At 42.0% G+C, this 19,053-nt stretch overlaps 7 protein-coding genes across 7 annotated transcripts; 5 read left to right on the top strand and 2 right to left on the bottom strand.

The window, feature by feature from the left end:
- Nucleotides 1-596: 596 nt before the first annotated feature.
- EAF02_004072 (uncharacterized protein) lies at nt 597-1,979 on the top strand (the record flags this gene model as incomplete). The annotated part of the gene is made up of 4 exons (XM_038900120.1): nt 597-800; nt 856-982; nt 1,045-1,099; nt 1,223-1,979. The coding sequence occupies 4 exons, from the start codon at nt 597-599 to the stop codon at nt 1,977-1,979; spliced, it is 1,143 nt and encodes a 380-aa protein (XP_038759827.1).
- A 2,000-nt stretch (nt 1,980-3,979) lies between these two features.
- EAF02_004071 (uncharacterized protein) lies at nt 3,980-4,957 on the top strand (the record flags this gene model as incomplete). Its single annotated transcript, XM_038900119.1, has 3 exons — nt 3,980-3,999; nt 4,058-4,397; nt 4,478-4,957. The coding sequence occupies 3 exons, from the start codon at nt 3,980-3,982 to the stop codon at nt 4,955-4,957; spliced, it is 840 nt and encodes a 279-aa protein (XP_038759826.1).
- A 440-nt stretch (nt 4,958-5,397) lies between these two features.
- Nucleotides 5,398-7,654, bottom strand: EAF02_004070 (uncharacterized protein). The gene is made up of 4 exons (XM_038900118.1): nt 7,571-7,654; nt 6,940-7,521; nt 6,746-6,889; nt 5,398-6,692 (listed from the first exon to the last, which is right to left on the bottom strand). Exons 1-4 carry the CDS (start codon nt 7,628-7,630, stop codon nt 5,850-5,852), a joined length of 1,629 nt encoding a protein of 542 aa, XP_038759825.1. The 5' UTR covers nt 7,631-7,654; the 3' UTR covers nt 5,398-5,849.
- Nucleotides 7,655-8,615: 961 nt separating this feature from the next.
- Nucleotides 8,616-9,478, top strand: EAF02_004069 (uncharacterized protein; the record flags this gene model as incomplete). Its single annotated transcript, XM_038900117.1, has 2 exons — nt 8,616-8,893; nt 8,953-9,478. 2 exons carry the CDS (start codon nt 8,616-8,618, stop codon nt 9,476-9,478), a joined length of 804 nt encoding a protein of 267 aa, XP_038759824.1.
- Nucleotides 9,479-10,438: 960 nt separating this feature from the next.
- On the top strand, nt 10,439-12,333 carry EAF02_004068 (uncharacterized protein; the record flags this gene model as incomplete). The annotated part of the gene is made up of 5 exons (XM_038900116.1): nt 10,439-10,574; nt 10,623-11,020; nt 11,070-11,203; nt 11,261-11,504; nt 11,557-12,333. 5 exons carry the CDS (start codon nt 10,439-10,441, stop codon nt 12,331-12,333), a joined length of 1,689 nt encoding a protein of 562 aa, XP_038759823.1.
- Nucleotides 12,334-13,446: 1,113 nt separating this feature from the next.
- On the bottom strand, nt 13,447-14,566 carry EAF02_004067 (uncharacterized protein; the record flags this gene model as incomplete). The annotated part of the gene is made up of 2 exons (XM_038900115.1): nt 13,447-14,394; nt 14,450-14,566. The coding sequence occupies 2 exons, from the start codon at nt 14,564-14,566 to the stop codon at nt 13,447-13,449; spliced, it is 1,065 nt and encodes a 354-aa protein (XP_038759822.1).
- A 2,363-nt stretch (nt 14,567-16,929) lies between these two features.
- Nucleotides 16,930-18,949, top strand: EAF02_004066 (uncharacterized protein; the record flags this gene model as incomplete). Its single annotated transcript, XM_038900114.1, has 5 exons — nt 16,930-17,634; nt 17,683-17,794; nt 17,841-18,208; nt 18,270-18,594; nt 18,660-18,949. 5 exons carry the CDS (start codon nt 16,930-16,932, stop codon nt 18,947-18,949), a joined length of 1,800 nt encoding a protein of 599 aa, XP_038759821.1.
- Nucleotides 18,950-19,053: the final 104 nt, after the last annotated feature.

The following is a 19,053-nucleotide window of genomic DNA, read 5'->3' as shown; positions in this document are numbered from 1 at the left end:
TAATTTCTACGTTCAATTCATCGCGTTGTCAAACAATTCATGGGTATCTTATTCTCAGTTCATCAGGGTTTGAAACTCGCTTTCTATATATAAACCACGAGAATAGACAGCACGGGTATACTAAACGTCAAGCTAAGAGCTTAGATAGAATTCAAAAGATCAATTTGAACAAGCATGAAAAGGTACTTTGACCTGTGGCTCTTTGCTGTGATCAACTGTCTTCTTTCGCACCAATTTAGTGCATGACACATGTGTAGACGCTACTTCGAAGTCATGTGATAAGGTTATCATTGCTATGAGGTCTATCGTCAACACTAGAATTAACGAAGTGAGGTGAAAAAAAGTGGAATCTGATAATCATTACCTCTCTTACCATATTTGGCTAAATGCGTTGGTCGGCGTACCCTATCATATCTCCGTACTGAAAACCTGACGTGTTACACTCGACATCACGCCAAATGCCACATCACCTCACGCTAAGAACCATCTCGTCAGTCTTATAAAATCTAGACACTCATGTAACCTTAAAGGTAGACGAGAAGTACAGCCCTAGAACCTCACAGCCACAATGGATCTCGAAATGACGAAGAAGCAGAATGATGCCATCAGAAGCATCTCTAGCAGAACTCACTCTTACAGTCGAGAAGCACATTTCCGCCTGTGAAGAGAATGCGGTACACGGCAGTACCTTGAATGCTGAAACTGTGACGAAGACTCATGTAGAACTGATGAATGCTGCAAGGAAGATGAAAAGTGATGTTTATGGACCAGTCAACAATATTGCTTCGCATTACGAAGAGGTACGTAGTATTTACGTGTATTGAGTAATGAGTTAACCTGATTCAAATGCAACAGTTCATACACTCAGGATGTTTGAGGGCATTGCTGGAAGCAGGTGTTTTCGACAAGTTGCCATTGGATGGAAAAGGAATGCCTGCTTCGGAATTGGCTGAAAAAACTAATATGGAAGAGGCACTGTTAAGTATGGCTGAACAGAGTAATATTACACAATGAGTGAGTTGAACTAACGTTTGCATGCTACAGTTCGAATGATGCGAGCCGTTACTCCTATCTATTTTGAGGAGAATAGTCCGCGGGTGTACAATCAAACGGCAAATCTCTAATCTTTCAGCTCGAGGATATGAGGGCATCATACAAACAAATGTTTGTCTCCTCCAAAAGCCAACTCCATTGCACGATATGTGATTCTGACAGTGTAAAGTTATGACGAATACGCGCCTTGTAGTTATGCCCTAACTCCATACTTCAGAGAGAATGGATTCAAAGTACCAGACTCGATCAAAAACAATCCATATACATTCGCTCATCGAACTAATGGTCTCAACATGTGGGATTACCTCTCTCTTCATCCTGAAAGACTAAGAATATTCAATTTGGGCATGAATCGAATTTCTTCGCAAATGGTTCAATCCTATGGTATCTTTCCATGGCTCTCCGAATATCGAAAGATGCAAATAAATGACGATTCAGTGCTACTGGTAGATATTGGAGGTGGTCAAGGTCAAGCAATCACCGCTATCAAGGATATCATTGAAGGTACTAAAGGTCGATTAATTCTCCAAGACAGAGAAGAAGTCATGTTGGAGAACCCTGATCCCATTCCTGGAATCGAAAAGATGACTTATGACTTCTTCACACCACAACCAGTCAAAGGTGCACTAATCTACCACATCCGTCGCTGCTTTCACGACTGGCCAGACGCAGATTGTGTTACTATTCTTTCCAATATCGCTAAGGCCATGAATTCCACCTCTCGGCTTCTTATTGCTGAAATGGTCTTGCAGGACGAGCTAGATGCTGAAGCGACTTGGATGGATGTCACGATGATGTTTTTCGCAGGAAAAGAAAGATCAGAAAATCAATGGAGACAATTGATTGAAGCTGCGGGATTGAGATTGGAGAGGATATATGGTTCCGAGGGAACAACTTTTAGTGTATTGGAAGCGTGGTTGAAGTAGGGTTGTAGAGTAGATCCTATGGCGAGGATGACGGGATAGTTATGACGAATATGACTTCACATCAACTGCCAGTGAGTTTGGAAGGGGAGGCATGAGATTTTGATGAAAAACCTTCCGTGCAGAGACTTGCTTCCTGAATTTCATTATTGGTATTCATACAGAATGTGTGCTGATTGCCTTTACACAGAGACACTTGTTCCCTGGTTAAATCTGCTCAACTAGACGCGAGGTGGGATAAGATTTTGAAAAAGCTTATTTGTATGCAGGACAGTAATGTCAGACTCTAGCGCTTGGTAGGCATTCTACGCGTAACATTTATCGCGTCTTATCTCTCTTCCCAGCTGCTAGACCAGATTTGTTTGATCCTTCGCCTCTGTGGGACCGCTATTTTGGGTACTATGATGAAGTGTCCTGCATACTTTCATTGCAAAATAAATGCAGCCGGGTCATCCTACTCCAGCTAGTAACCATCTGTCCTCCAAGATCTTTTGCTAATTTGGGGCAATTTTTAATCTGGGACCTGGTATCCATTGGATGGCTGAATTAGACGAGTGATCACAGGTGAAAACAACTCGATAGTCATGTCTAATGTATATCGATAGCTTCGTGAGCCACCTAAGATGGTATCGTCAGCAAGCATAGGTTGCACGAGATATTGATAATACCAGTATCTTGGAAAACTTCAAGAAAGTTATATTACACCAACAGACACCCTGTATTCGGATCTTACATGCATACCATTTTGAACCAATAGTTGTATCTTACAACCAGAACTCGAAGAGTGGGATCTACATGATCAAACAGGGCTGAGTATGTATCTAATAATCAGCTCCTCCAGCGACCAGCGACCACCACTCACTAAAAGCGCCAACTTGCAGGGACGTTTGCTTTTCAGGTAAACTTACTAATTTCCCTAAGTATGAACTAGTCGGCGCTTAAAGAGCCGACTATGGTCATAGAATAAACTTTGCAGGCTCTTGGCTTCTACTACAATGATTGGGTGGAACTGTGTGGCTGGTGGTTTTGGCCTGGAAATGCCACACACGAGCCACAAATTTGTCCTTAAATCTCAGGCACAATAAGCCTAACGTTCATCCGACCGAGAAACGCGCGAAAACCAAGAGCCTGAATCTGAGAGTCCTGCAAAGTTTATTATGCGAAGTACCGGGACATCAATTGTTTAACCCTAGCCACCCCCACAAATGGCACAATCTCACCAATCATCATTCATCGCACTGCTTTCTCCTTTGAGAATAGTGCATAGTACGTAAGCTTCGACTTCGATATCCTTATAAGCTTCATGTTTGGGAGCGGAGAGTCGGTGTTGACCCTTATCGTGACCCGTCGTGCTGGCTACCTTTTGAAGCAACATATCGTATATCTTAGATTTGTGGATAGATTTAAGGTTACGGCTTGTCGCTGACATGGCTGTGCCTCCCTCTTGAGACTTCGTACTTTTCTTATTTCTCATTATGGAAGATCATCTGGGTTCGGCACCGTAGCGAGAGGGTGGGAGGTCGAGAAATTCAGATGTATATAAAGACTTCCTCCCAATTTATGGGATATGGATATTCCCCATAATCTTTCAAGCTCAACCGTTCTAGCTGTTCTTTGGTTTATACCTCTCGTTTCTCAGTGTGTATGTAGTATTGCACGTTGAAGACTTCATTCTTTGAACAACATTTCTTTCCCTTCTAGCGCTTATCATGCAATACCTTCCTATACAAGCTCGGAATGTCCATTTTCTGGTCTCAAGCAAGAGAAGTTCAGATTCTTCCAAGAATCACACTTGTCCCGTGGAAAACATAAATGATCCTCGTAAGACTTCATTCCCCGCAGCAATCTTTTAGTTCACGGACTAAGACGAACCCATAGCTCAAGTTCCATTGATCAATAATCTCAGTTTCCATCAATTTATTCAAATTTTATCAGGAGCATGTCTAGCCTTCTCGCTTCTCCTATCAATCTTTCTGATATTTCGCCATGCAACACATTATTCTATGCCCCGAGAACAGAAACAGTATACCTTACCCCTCTGTTCTATTCTATCGACGAGAGTATTCTAACACACCCACCAGAATCATCCGCATAATCTTCATGATTCCAGTATTTGCAACCATTTCGTTCCTCTGCATACATTTCGAAGAAGCCGCAGCTTATATTTCCCCAATCAATGAACTCTACGAGGCCTTTGCATTTGCCGCATTCTTCCAGCTCTTGTATGCCTACGCACTTGAAGAAACTCATGCACAATCTTTCTCTGGACAAGCATCACAACTTCCCCCAATTCGCAAAACTGCCATCCAGATCTTCCAATTCCCAGCTATCATGTTCATCGTATTCCTCATAGAAGAGATCTCAGAGGCAAAGGGAACATATTGTGAGACGGAGATTAAGATTTACTTCACTAGGATTTGGGTACGTTCTCCTTTATTCATCCTAAAAGTTTCCAGAAGATCAAACTACATCATCGAGATCATTAACTCACTAAAAGTCAGTGTGTAATCCTTCGCATAGGCGGTACCATCATTGCCATCCTGGCACTTCTCCGCTTCTACAAATCCACAAAGTCCCTAATAGCGGCTCGCAAACCCCTCCACAAACTCATGGCATTCAAAGGAATTGTGTTTTTGAACTTTCTGCAGTCCATCGTCTTTGCATTCCTCTCGTCGCGTCTTTCGCCGACCAATAAACTTACCACTCGGGATTTAACGGATGGAATTCCCAATCTACTGATTTCATTAGAGATGGTTATCTGCTCGATCTTATTTCTGAAGTTCTATGCCGTGGGCGAGTACGCCAAGGGAAGAGAGACTTTCCAGGGAGGTTTCATGGGAATTAAAGCAATTGCCGGAGCAGCGAATTTTATTCCTTTCATAGGGGAGATGGTAAGGATGGCGATGGGAAAAGAAAACACAGAAAAGGGGGGAAATATATGTAAGAATACTTACTCCTCTTATAAGGCCTCATCTGTTTGAGAAAGCTTTAATTCACATAAAAATATGTTGTTTCTTGTGGGAACTGAAAACTAATCTTTAGTGTGATAGTATGAAACTGTGGGACTGACTGCTGGGACGGAATATCATCATAGTGTATGAACACAGATTGGAAATTAAAGCGATTGGAATACTGTGGGATGATGGGATGGAATATTTCATTCAAAGTCTAGCGCAAAGATTCGCGAATCGGTTCTAGTAACAATGCATCTTATCTGTTTGGGGGAGTTCAAGGTTAATGATGTGTCCTTGGAAAAGATATTTATTTTGCACAAACACGAGTGTTGGGTTCATCGATCGTAGTCTCGTTGTTTTCCTGTTGATATATCCATATCGATTTCTGATCAAGGCTCATTTTCTAAGTAGAAGGTATGAATGAGCTCATGTTGAGCCACTGAAGATGTATATGGGCCAAAATGATACACCGAGACCAGCATCCCGGGTCTGAAGAGGCGAGATATCTTTGCTGCCTGCTATCTAAAGCTAGCCCGTGGTAAAGATGTTTGTAAAGTGCTTTGATATTGGAGAAGACATTTCGAGTCCAAATCAAGACTGTCCAAAAGGGGCTATGGAATTGGAAGGTAATTTCCAATCCATAGATGGGGCTGTCGCCGCCGAGTCTTGTTGCCAGTATCCAGCAAGGCGGTCTATATCACTCAGTAGTGGAGTTGATACAGATCAATATAGATCAAGTATTAATCATTTTCTTAACATGTATTTATACGTAGGTCATATTTGTCGGAGACTTCTAGCGTGCTGCAAGATATAACGAACCTAGGAAGAATTTAGGTGACTAGGAAATATAAACAGTTCCCAAAATTAGTGAGTTGAATCTCCATTATTTGTTGCGACCAATTGAGAAAGTCATTTCAGCTCATGTAAGCTCCATTAACTGTCCATGTGTCCAATCCTCATAGTTTGGTCCGGCCCCTTTCTTGATATCTTCAAGCTCCCAAGCTAAGAGATCCTTTCTTTTCGTTAGAATATGTGACAATGGAGCAGCTTGTTTAATTCCCATGATGTCGGATATGACTCTTAATCTCCCTGCTACCCAGTGACACATCATATCGGATACAAGAGGCGTACAGGCTGCCGTATACAAAGGCCATAGTAAAAGATTACCGCTAACGGCTTTAGCACTATTTAATGTCACTTCTCCGCCATCCGTATATCCAAGCATAAAAGGAACGCTAGCACATATATCATGTGATAGTTGAATGACGGCTGTGGTCGAGATCTCTAATTGAGAATCAGAGAAGATAGGATTCCTCAGGTCGAGATCGAATAACTCAGGCTGAATATTTCTAAGGTGAGTGAGCTGAACATAGACAACTTCATTGACGAGAATCCGAACACATCGATAGTGGTTCCAGAGTGCGGCCGCCCAGATACTATCGTAGATATGATAGTGATCCGAAAAAACGCCATCAGACCTTTGTCTTAAGGTGAGTGTTCTATAAAACATACACTCCGGCGGGCAAGTGAAAGCCCACTCTACAAGCTTGGAATCAATCACCAGGGCGGCTTTGATGATTTTTTCTGCGTTTCTGTAATCATGAAAAGAAGACATTGTAGCACGGAGATCGCCAAATTCCATCACTTGTTCCGACAGATTTGTGGCGTGGGCATCATTTGGCGACTGAAACTGCAAAGCATACTTTGACCAATCCCGAATGAAAGGCGGAATAGAAACATGGCGTTGTATGCAGTTCGTGATCTAAACAGAGTATTAGACATAATTGCCACATTGAAAAGAGGCAGTAAACATACTACTTGAGTCCTAAGATGAGCAAATATGTGCCGGCCTATTGGAGTTTCAAGACATTGCTTTCCTTTAAGCTGCATCAACGATGAGGCACCAATTACATGTTTGGTCCAAGATTGCATTGATTGGGAACCAGCGCATGTGTTTATCTATTAGCCAGTTTAGCCGGTGAACCTTTATAGCTGTTCATTGGAATTACTTCATAAAGCCCCAAAAGTATTACTGCCACGAGGGTTTGATCGGCTCGTGCTTCATCTTCATTTCTCAGCCGCGAGCTGACAAGTCTTAGAGCAGAGTTATACTTTTTGTTTGCGTGAAACTGAAATTCGGAAGCTTTCCAGAAGTTTGCTAAACCGACCATGCCAAGACATTCAATACTATCAGTCAAAGCAGGGCCAATGAGTTCATTGTCATATATTTCGTGGAGATACTGAAAGCTACCACTTGTCGAATTATCTTCGAGAACATAGTTTCGAAAGAAATAACACGTCGCCTGCTCAGCCGAAGAAGTCGAAAGACCTGGTGCCAGTGGTATTATCTGCGTGGCAATTTGCGTCTTGGAATGGCACGACAATTGAGGATCTATAGGGGTCTCTGGCGCATCAGTTGATTTTTTGCTTCTCTTTTTAGATACTACTAGTCGAGTGTCATTTTCAGTTCGTCGTTTGTTAGCGTAGTGTTGCGTTTGATCGCGAAACACCATGTCTGCTTCGGTTCTGTACCCTGTGCAATTGCGGCCAGCGCGAACACATTGTGAACAAGATGGCGTCAGAGTGTCACACTGGATGGGTCAGTAGCTAGATTGATCCTATGGGAAGCTACTCACTCACCTTAGTCCTCCGAAGCCTACACTCTGCGCAAGCTTTGCTTGGCTTACCACAATAAACCATTTCGTGACTTGATTAAGGTAGTTGGTAGTATTTGGGGTTCTTAGAGCATCTAAGCACTCTCTTATAGAGCAATTGGGCAGATGATGAGTAGTCTGCTAACCCGTGTTTCGTAAGGATGTTAAGAAAAACGATGATTACACCAAAGCATGAGAACGAATCAATTGAAATTGTTACCTGTAGGTACGTACATACACTGTCATATCGCTTGTGTGAAGCATGCATTCATGATCACATAGTTTACTAAGCCACATTGTAAGAATTTTGTACATGGCCATATATGTGTGAGAGATCGGCAATGCAGGATTGCTTGTTCGTAAGACGGATAAGGCTCTGTCATCATACGCTTTTCTCTTTCGGGTATTCTCTGCGTAGCGCATTGATTACTCAGCCCCTTTGTGACACCACCAGTAGGTACTTAACTTTCGACAGCAACTCCCGAACTATTCCCGGAATTATAATGTTTGATATCCTAATATCTTTCCTTTCTTTCTTTCTTACAGCATCTTGCGACGTCTATAACACTTTTCCTTTAGATGAAATTGCATAAAGATCAGCGAGCCTGATTCTTCCAATTGCACTAATAGGATGAATCCCATAACCTGATATTCTTATTAGTGATTGCTCTCACTCTATTCTGACAACGAAGGAGTAAGAAAACGATGGCTTTCCCAAAGGTTCAATTCTGGAGATACTACTCATCACTTTCCTTTTTTGACACCTCTCCCAGTCTTTTAAGCTATCAGTATCGACAGTGATGATGAATGCGTACCAGTGTGTGGCTCTACTCTATTGGAACGGCCGTTTGATGGCCGTTATTCTTGGACGGTCATCCGGAAAGTTTGTTACGGAAAAGACCCAAGTTCGATATAAGAGATGACTGTCGCACACTTATTTCTTAGATTCACCCATTTTTTTTAACGCAATTTTGTTTCTATCTTTTTTGTACCAACTTTCTCCCTTTGCAATCATTCAAAGTTCAACCATCATGGTATCAACTGAAAAGGGCATCGCATACGCAGAAATTATTGCATATGCCATCGCCTTACCAATAGCTATCTTTGTGATCTTCTCACAGGGTTTCAAGAAGAAGCTTGGTTGGGTATACCTCGGGTTGTTTTCTGTCGTCAGGATTGCCGGCGCAATGTTTGAGCTTCGAAGTATACATAATCCTGCTAATACCAGTGATGCGAAATGGTCGATTATTCTGCAGTCTGTTGGGATATCGCCTTTGTTCATGGCTACATATGGTTTACTTTCTAGGACGTACGTTAGGGTCATTGAATGGTTTTTATAGCAATGTTTAAACTAACAAGCAATGACAGTACTGATATAATATCTGGTTATGCAAAAGCTGGAACACCCTTTGAGATGCAAATTGACGGATACTACAAGCCAAGTACTTCAACATCTAGATCTCTACGAAGTCGTTCTATTCAACTAATGCATATACCCACGATAATTGCTCTGGCTCTTTGTATTGTTGGCGGCACTCGAGAGTTTGACGGTACATCGTCCAAGATATCATCCGGTAGAAATCTTACCAAAATCGGAATCGCTATTTATGTAGGAGCGTACATTATCCAGATTTCCCTCGTTATTGTCACGTTTAAGGATTATCGCAAAATCCCCACTGGACATAGCCGAGTGTTCTGGGCCGTCGTTATCGCCAACCCCTTCTTGGCCGTCAGATTGTTTTACAGTGTTTTGGCGGCTTTCACTTCCATCAAATCCTTCTCTGTAATTGACGGCTCCGCGTTAGTAAGATTGTTCGTGGCAATTATTGAGGAATTTATGGTAGTCGCATTGTATTTGCTTGCGGGTTTAACGACACCAAGGTTAAATACATAAGATTGTATAGACTGTTGTTGACGGAAAATTGGCGGATCTGGATCTCTAATAAGTGTACTGCCAGATTCGCTTACAAAATCTTATACAGCGTATTTCTTCCGTTTCGCATAAAATTCTTATTTCTTTTCATTTTGACGATTTCGAAAAAGAGATGAGTGACAGCAATCGCTAATTGAATCATATCAATATCATAGGTTAGATTCAATAAAAGAACATCAAGTTTTGGATTTCACTTGGAGTAATATGCTGTTCGTATTCTTAACGAAAGTTAATCGTTCTCCAAATCACTGAGTAAATGAAGTTCACCATGTGAGAATGATACTACGTGTCTTTTGCCGTTTCACTGCTCATTTCGCCGTTCAATTGAGATCCAGCTAACTGATTTTGCTTGATGACTTTACATTATCTAATTTATGTGATCACTGAAGAAATCCTACACTCAAACTTGAGAACTATAAGATAAACATTCCGTCACCTCGATCATGTGGCGGAGTGCTCCGCCATTTAAGCGACGATTACCAAAAAGGGTAACCAGTAAGTAGCGTCATCGTAAAATTCCCACCGTGGTAACTCGGTAGTAATGATTAATTTATTACGCCTTTCATTCCTAATCAAGAGTTTATTTCGTAGCTGTCGCATCGAGTGATATCTACATGCGGAACTATAAAATCTGCTTAAATTAACCCAAATGTAGATGTTTCTACTTGTTACGGAAAGGTTTTCGCGTCTTCAATGGTCGACTTCTTTTTCTTCTTGTCTTGGCATTTATCACACTACGCTGCGATTCAATGCAATGAAATCTTGAATCGCACAACGACTTCCATTATAAAGCTTCTCTCTATATCCCTCTCGTCGTAAAGATGTACATCTTTTAAACACAGAAGCAAGTCTCACCTCTTCTTCTTTGTCTCTTTACCGGCACAAATCTTTTTTTTAATATTCCAACAGAAACCGGACAGTATGGGGAAACTCGCTGGACTCATTAGTTCAGGCATTGGTCTCGCAATGGAAGCAAAGACGACCTATCAATCTCCGAGTCTTAAATCCCACACGAAAGATGCAAATCGGGGTTCAACTTATATAGCTCCATCCCAAAGTTTGTCTATCTTCAAGGTTCCTATGTATCGATACTGACTTACAATAGTACCACTTCGCACCTTGCCAAAAGCAAATCGACATAGCAATGATGAAGACGCATACCAAGACTTGCAAGCCTACGCCGACTATCAAAGCACCCTTTCAGATCGCATAAGTGCAGACATAGAGAGAGATGAGAATTACAGAAAATATTTAACCATGAATCCTCGAGCACAACCAATGAGGAGTGCATACGAAAGAGATATTTCGTTCTACTCCCACGAACTGCCAGATCAAAGAATTCAGCCGGCTCGAGGGCTCTCTTGTCCTGTAATACTTCCACAACGAAGGCCCGAAGCACAAAGTCGTGGTATCATCCGAGCGTACTCCCTAGAGCTAGCAGGTTGTGGCATAGATCAAGATACGTTTCTGAATTTCATCGATGATTTTAATGAAGCTCATAAAGTAAGTTGGAACATGTGAATGTCATTCGTGAATACTTACTCATGTATAGGCATCTCCTTATCTCGACGCCGTGAATGTGGCCGCTCAAGGTGTCGGATTTGCACCCGGTATTTCGCCGATGATTGTGTCTATGGTTGTTCCAATTGCAGTACGAGCAGCTAAAGGGTATCAGACCCAAAGACAGTAAGCAGGCAGTCGAAGCACTTGGTGATGATAACAGCCAGTTGAGATTCTCCTTAGATCATCCTCTTTCTTGGACCGAGCCAATACAAATCTCTTCTTGCCGCACGGCCTCTTTGCAATGGTCTTAACTTTTAAGCCTGAACAGACTCAAAACCCACATGGAGTACCAGGAGAAGTTCAGCTTCCTCCATCTGCTTCCCTTATTTATCCCGAAGATGATAGGCGTGCTCAACAAACCGGCTTAAAGAAAATCGGCCACTTTATTGCGGATTATGGAGATCGTAGAGCCCAGGCTCGATACGTATGTGCGATTCATCTCTTTGATAGATAAAGACCTACTGACAAACGAAAAGGCGCACAATAATCCCGAGTCATCTTTGGCTAGTCCTTTACCAACATTCAACAGTCGTTGGGCTGATCCGAATAACCCTGCCAATAGTAATGGACTAAAAAGTCTACTTACTGGCATTCCAGACGATAAAAAGTCCCGCAGAGAAGACAAAAAGGATCGCAAAAGAGACAGAAGAGATCGTCGTCGCAGAGGTAGCTCAAGTAGTGATACTTCCAGAGGAGGTGGACTTCTAAGCACAGCACTTGGGGCGGTTGGCGATGCCGGTGGCAGGAACGGTCCCTCTGAAAGAGAAAGAACAAGTCTGGTAGGAACCGCGAGAGGGATGATAAATGGACCTGGAAAACAAGATCAAAGTTTAATCAAGGGAATCAGAGGCATAGGGATGAAGACTGATATCCTGTATCTGATGATCACAAATAATACCGAAGATCAGAGATCATTCCCTTCGACGAGATCACAAACGCCACTGACTCACGTTTCGTCATTTTCAACACTGGATCCTCAATGCACGAATCCACACAATTGGCTGAGATCGTCCAATAATGATCAAGACTCCGTCTATTACATCTCAAACCAAGATCGAATAGTTCCCTATACCAATCAAAAACAAAATGGCGATCCCTATATTGCCAGGCAAGATCAAGTCGCCACGGGGTCTACCGCTAGACACTTTGAACAAAACGACGCTCCACCGCCTGCATACAGAGAAGCAATGCCGGCAAGGTATTATGATCAGATGAGACAAAATGACGAGGAGTTCTGCGCACCTACTATATAGTCTCTCTGAGTTCATCTCAATTTTGGATCTAGGATGTTTTTATTTGGCTTGGAGTTTGTGGAAGTATAATTGCATTCGGCATCACTAGATGCTCACGTTTTGACTTCACCACATTATGATTTACCATAACCTTCCACATAACAGCCCCATTCAGTTTTCCGAAGCAAAATGTTATTTAAACCAAGGTGTCTAGTAGTCCACACTGAATGAATTGGATGTACCTAAAAACAAAGGGGAACTCAAGGAGGGTTCAAATTTCTAATAATTCCAATTTTTGAACTGCAGACATGAACTGTGTGTGGACTTCTGATGATCGTACTGTAGTCCAATTAGAACTCAAATCTAAAGAAACAGAAGTGTCTCATATCAATGGGACGAGTGGCGGAGACCAAGTAACACGTCGTATAAATATGTGGCAAGATGTGATTTAGAAAACTTCCCAAACGCGGGAAAATGAAAGAGATACCTGATAGTACGAACTCCATTCATCAACAAACTATACTATTTCAGTCATTGCTTTCGTATGTCTTCTCATTGGAGATACGGTGGCCAGCTAATAGTACAAGATGAATAATATTACCTGCGCACCGTTCGCTCATTAAGAAATAAGTACCCAAATACTGTTAGTACATGCTCAGAAGTTAGTTGCACTTGGAAAAACTGTGATTAAGTGGTACATATCTATTATGTGTGTGGATTTGTTGTTTATGTAAGAAGTTAGGAGTTGACATAGTTATCCTAGGACAGACGACCGTCGCGCACTCTACGCCTTATTGACTTGAATATTAACAATAGGCTTGAGTGACGCACGCACATGAATCATGAATAGAATAATTTACCACCGAAAGTTTCTATAGAAAATTTGAACGGGAAAGATCGGGGACAGTCCTTGAATGGTTATTCGACAAGCAAAAAGAAGAGAAGACGCGTGTATGAAAGTTTCCCAATGGTCGTGGACTTCTACTGCCAAAATCGAATGCATGAAAATGATACGCCGCTTCCAATTCTGGCAGTAGGTTGGTTCATGGATTCAAACCCCCATCAAAATTGTCACAAAAATTGTTGGCGTGGTCCGAATCAAGATGTCGTGGTACATGGGGCGGACAAGGCCGTTTAGGACTTAGACTCCGCAACCTCTAGTACATCTTTTTCAAGATCAAGCTCTTTCCACGGGCCCAATCCTAACTTCTTATCGTTCTCGGTCACCCTAACAGCACCACCCACCATATAATGCGGACCTAATGCAACCAATTCCATGTGCACGTTTGTAACTTCGCGGCCCTTGAATACAATGCGATAACTGTCAATTGTTTCCCCGTTCTCGAGAGAATTCAGATCATGTACCTCAGACGCAGTTGGACTTCGAGCATCGCAAATCTCCAAGTCTTTAAGCCATGACGCAAGCAAAGCTTCTCCAGTCATTTTGACATAGGTCTCTCGCAAACACCACATGGCATAGAACCGTCTGATCTTCGCATCGACGACCTTGTTACTATCAATCCTCAATTGTTCAGTCTTCCCCTCACTGTCTGTAATGACCAGATCCAATTGTCTGTTTCTCCATTGGCATCTAGAGAGCGCATCGTTGCCATATCCATGGAGCTTTTTACCGGGCGCAACTTCGTCGAGTCCAAGTGTTGAAAGCTTCATATGATTGACCTCCGAATCTGCGAACACTTCTCCGTGCATATCAATCCATTCAAATAACCCGCTCTTCTCTATATATTTATAGTCATGCGATATTCGTTCGTTGGCGCACACGATGTCCGTTCCCACATTTATTGTTCCATCGCCCCCAACCACAGCTATTAATGTTACAAGTCCGGCCTGATGACTTACATTGAATTCGATTCGAGGTTGATCTGCGACCGAAATATAACAAGGCTTTCCATTTGATTCACGCGAAATTGTAGTCTTCGACCAAGGTACATTGCAATATTTTGCAATAACAAGGTGCTTGAGGAGATGGGATGCTAAGCTCATTTTTGCATCTTTGACGTGATAATATTTAAGGACTGATTCTTGCTCGGATTCAGAGAGTAGAGCCAAAGCACGAGAAGCCTAACATCATCTGTCAATTCAGACAAGTAGAGCAGCTAGTAGACGTTATACACACAGCAGTCCTCAGTTCTGCAACCTCCTCTCTGGGCTTATCTTTGCGGTGAACAGGCCACAGGAGTCTTGTATCGAGCAGCCATTGTACAATGTATGGCTCTGAGCCCGAGGATGTCATTGCACTGAGATTTTGAGGCTTGTTGCAGGAACAATCTTGAAGGATTGAAGCCGGTGGAAGAATTATCGACGATTGATAAATCAGTTTGTTCACCAGTGGGATAAGAGGTTGATTATGTAAGCGAAATGACCGGTGAGCCTGGTGAACCACTTTTATCCTCACAACCAGGCAAAGCAGCTTTTTCTTTCTCTTCAAAGTTATTCATAGATTCTTACATCACCTTATGTTTCTCGCGCCGTCTATGTATATGCAGATGAATTTTGTCTATTAATAGTTATACATCGTTACATTATATCAACCTTCACATATCTCGCGAAGTCGATCGCAACTTCCTCAACATTATGACGCATAAGTGTGTGTGGCCAGTAAATTCATTAGAAGAAGATTGATTATATCTGACTAAACCTTATGATGTCAAGATCGCATTGGAACATTTCAAAGTTGTAGATGTTACCGGACCACGAACCTTTACTGGCTCAGATATCCAGCGGGCTCTTTCCTAATAAAGGCATCCGGAACCCACGACGAGTTCAAATTAGTATCTTAAACTTTGCAGATAATGTCCAAATCTCCATGATGAGATTATAGCATCTTGTTAGAGTCGCTCGAAACCATTTAGCGATTCTTTAAGTAGTTGCTGGTAGGTATCAACTGGTTCAATTACCATAATAAATATTTCCATCTTTGATTGATTATTTGCACCCCTACATTCTGTGGAGTATAATCTTTCACTCCAAAATGGCGAGCTAAAAAGTCCCTATACTTGGATCAGATGGAGAGCCACTATGTTTGGAGACCGTTCTGATTGTTATAGCAGGACCGGATTTGATAATGATTAGAATCGTCCGCGCCTTCATTTTCTCATACTTGTCCTTCATAGTTGATTACACGCTTTCTTAGTATTTGGTACTGCCCGTAACACTACGTGAAAGCTCAATCTTCCTCCTGGCGAGACCGTGAAAATACTTCCGGCGACTAGTAGCTTTAGTAAAAGTGTTATGATGGTAGCATTGGTGATAAGTACTATAGTTGTTGCTGGTGGTAGAAGTGAAGATATTCTCACAGCCCCCAGGGAGGTTTATGGCGATACCGCAAGACTCGAAATAGTCGTTTCAATCGGCGAACAATAAAGATATACACAGCAGATTTTTCCAGTTCCAAGTAACGGTAACAGCGCCAATTCAAATATCGACCTTTGCCGGAAGCAGCTACCAGATTGACTCATATTATAGCGCGGATGACCGCACTGAAACCTTTTGACAAAGTGGCATCTCTGGGTGGTATATTTGGCAACATTGAAGTCGGTTACATTTCACTCATGATGAAAATTCCGCAAACTTAGGAGAATTATGTATGACTAAGAAAAAGTGGTAAGATTGGTCGAAATGATTGAAAAGGGGAATCTAAAAATGGATAATGGTGCAGGTATAAAACAATTGGCAAGTAAAGATTGGATGAAATTAATGAAGAAACGAAGATAGCCAAGAATAAGATTGGATACAGAAAACAAGTGCTTTTAATTCCTTGAAACGACTCGCCACAATAACGGTGTGTTTCATCTACATGTCACGATAACCGTAAACGGACCCTAAAAGCACAAGAATCAAAACGGACAAAGTAGAACTCTTATATTTTTGGAAATTCCACGATCACTTGCCCAATTGAGATTGTTCTACCACCAAAAAGCTTCGCAGAAAACGTGTATGCAAGTATTTATGCAGCTTACTCCGCACGGCATGCTTATATTTTCAGCCCCCAAATAAAAGTTTACACGCGAGGCTGAGGCACAATTCGTAAAACCATGAGTTTACAAGGATAGAAAACTTCGATGGAGGTTGCGGTGTTCCATGATAGGAAATGAGCCATGTGCTAAACAGGGTAGTTATGGTTACGTTAGGCAAGCCATATTCCAGAAACCTTCTATATGCCACAGCTGCTGCAGACGTATCCAGTCACATTACCTCGTTGTCGTCATGAAAGTCAGATGGTACCTTGTTCTTTCTCGTCATTGTAACATCCAATGCAGGAACAAGAAAACTTCCCACATGGCTTTCATACAGGTGAATGTAAGCCAAGATATAAAACATCAATTGTGGGGGCCTACAATGGCTCTATGTACATCAGATTTCACCAAATGTTCTCATATATGATTTCTTCTATGCACAGAAGCTTCCCACCTGTGTATAGGACTATTTAAAACATCATACGAATGTCCATCGCGTCTTGACTTCCCTTAGAATTCTCGCTTTCCTCGAATTGCCACTTCGTGGTGCGGTGATGATATCAAGTGCATAGTGGTTTGTGTTATTCTCATTATATTCTATCGGAGTCTGTTGCTAACAGTTGATGTGATAGTTGATGCTATGGCGGCTTCCAGTAGATCATCATCGTATTACGATGATATGAGCAACGAGCTCTATTCTTCGAGTTTTGATGACTATCAAAATGATATCAATGAGTCTCTAGACTTTAATCATGTCTCATCTACGGACTTCTACCTCGGCCCTGAAATGTTATTGATTTCTCAGATGCTTGGAGAACAACCATATTCATCCCAGCATGAGTTTGTCGGTATCACATCAAATTACGAATCATTTCAACGTTTGCAACCTAGCTCTGGGTCAACCAGTACTGAAGCCGACGGCCAAGAGCAGTTTTTGCCCAGATCACTTGGTGGAATTTACGGACAAATGACCACAGAGTATCGTGAAGTCTCAGAAGAATCGCTAAATCAATACCCAATCGAAGAGAAGTATTGTGAAGATGATAACGGTGAAAATATAGAGTATTCCCGCAAGAAACGGAGACCTTCTCAAAATGAACAGGCACGAGCACCAAATACACCACAATCGAATGTGTTCAAGCTAGATTTAAGGACTCCATCAATTTCCTGGGCAGGATCGCAACCCATAGCATCACAAGAATCTTTGAGCTCGGTTTTCGAGGTCAATATGAGTCAGCAACCGAAGCGCAAAGCTCGGAGTGCCTTTACACCACAAGGGAAGAAGAAAGTGGAAGCGGTGAGAAGCGTTGGTGCTTGCATTCAATGCAAATTCAGAAAACGAACTGTAAGTTGGTCTAAACGCTGCGTTGGGTCTTTCAACTGACAAACGTAGTGCGGGACAAATGAGCCTTGTATGTTATGCACTCGACGTGCTAGTAGTTTGGAGTCTGCGGCATCTTTATGTACAAGAGAATCTCCATTTGTTGAACTCTCAATAAGTGAATGTGAGTATTCTACTTTCTTGAAAGGTCCAAGATACTGATCTCACAGTCTACTCTAGCAAACTACTCCCACTGATAACAGATTTCGATGTTGATTTCTCAAGCGTAGAAGGTCAACAGAAAACTATCAAGATTGACGGAAAAGGCCCTGCCTCTTTCCCTTTGTATCTCGATGTTATCGAGATACAATCGTCGTTCTTAGCTGAGAATTTACTAAAAGAAGTTCGTCGAATGACTAGGCTTAATACCAGAGTTCCGGATCAGTCAGATATCATAACTGTTCTCAATCAGAGACTCTTCTCATCTAAAGAGCTCGAAGAATGGGTCATGAATTACACTGATGGGAACAAAATTGACAACGTTAATTCCACCTCTTTTCTGTTCGGAGTTGTGTATGTTAAGGAAAAGCTGCCTCATGTAAGTTTGATAATCCAATTCAATGCATCGATTTATTCCACGTGTCACTAAATAAGAGAAGGCAGATCTAGTAGAGAATACAACCAAGCTCATAGCATTTAGCTACATGCTCTGCAAAGGATTGAGAATTACAACGCCTACAAGCCAGCAAGATGAGGCTGCTCGATATCCCGTACTACGAGCACAGCTCGAGACAAAACTCTTTAATCTTCTCCGCCACATCGAAAAGCTTGTTTACGATGAACTTCAACGTCTAGTCTTCAAAGCCTCTGGACAATTACCGAAGGACGCGGTTGTTCCTGTGGCACTAGTACTCTGGTTACTTACCCGATTGCAAAGTTTGAAAGCGAGCCATGTCATAAGTTTGAGTGAGCAGAACAGTTCTCGTGCGTGTCCTTTCATGATATGATTTTCAATATATTCTGCTTAAAGAGGTACTAATATTTCAAAGGATCCTCGGGAACGTCATCAACGGCTGCATCTCGTCAAAAACACGTTCTTAACCTCCTCATAAGCGTTTTCACCGCCCTGTTTAGATCGTCATTCCCATTACTCATGAATTTTGAAGACAAATGCAACAGAGACCTACTGGGGGGAAATGAGGATTTAATACAACTATCCAAGAAACTGAGGAGAGATCTGATAGCGTTTAAAAGAAGCGGCCATTTAAAAGCTTCGACTTGGAACCAAGGGTTCTTGGAAGAGCAAGTGGGTAGATTGAAAGACTTATTGACGGGGTAGGTCATGCGGGACTCGGGGAATAGATCCAGGGAAGACTTGTAAAGAACTGTAAGAGATTTGGGAGGTTGGGTTATATTTGGGGAGGCGTTTTCTTGTTCATTCGA

The sequence above is a fragment of the Botrytis sinoallii genome, assembly GCF_014898435.1.
Source record: "Botrytis sinoallii strain Bc 23 chromosome Unknown BSIN_006, whole genome shotgun sequence".
NCBI classification, from domain to species: Eukaryota; Fungi; Ascomycota; class Leotiomycetes; order Helotiales; family Sclerotiniaceae; genus Botrytis; species Botrytis sinoallii.
Note: the sequence above shows the minus strand (reverse complement) of the source record. Positions and strands in the feature narration are given on the sequence as shown.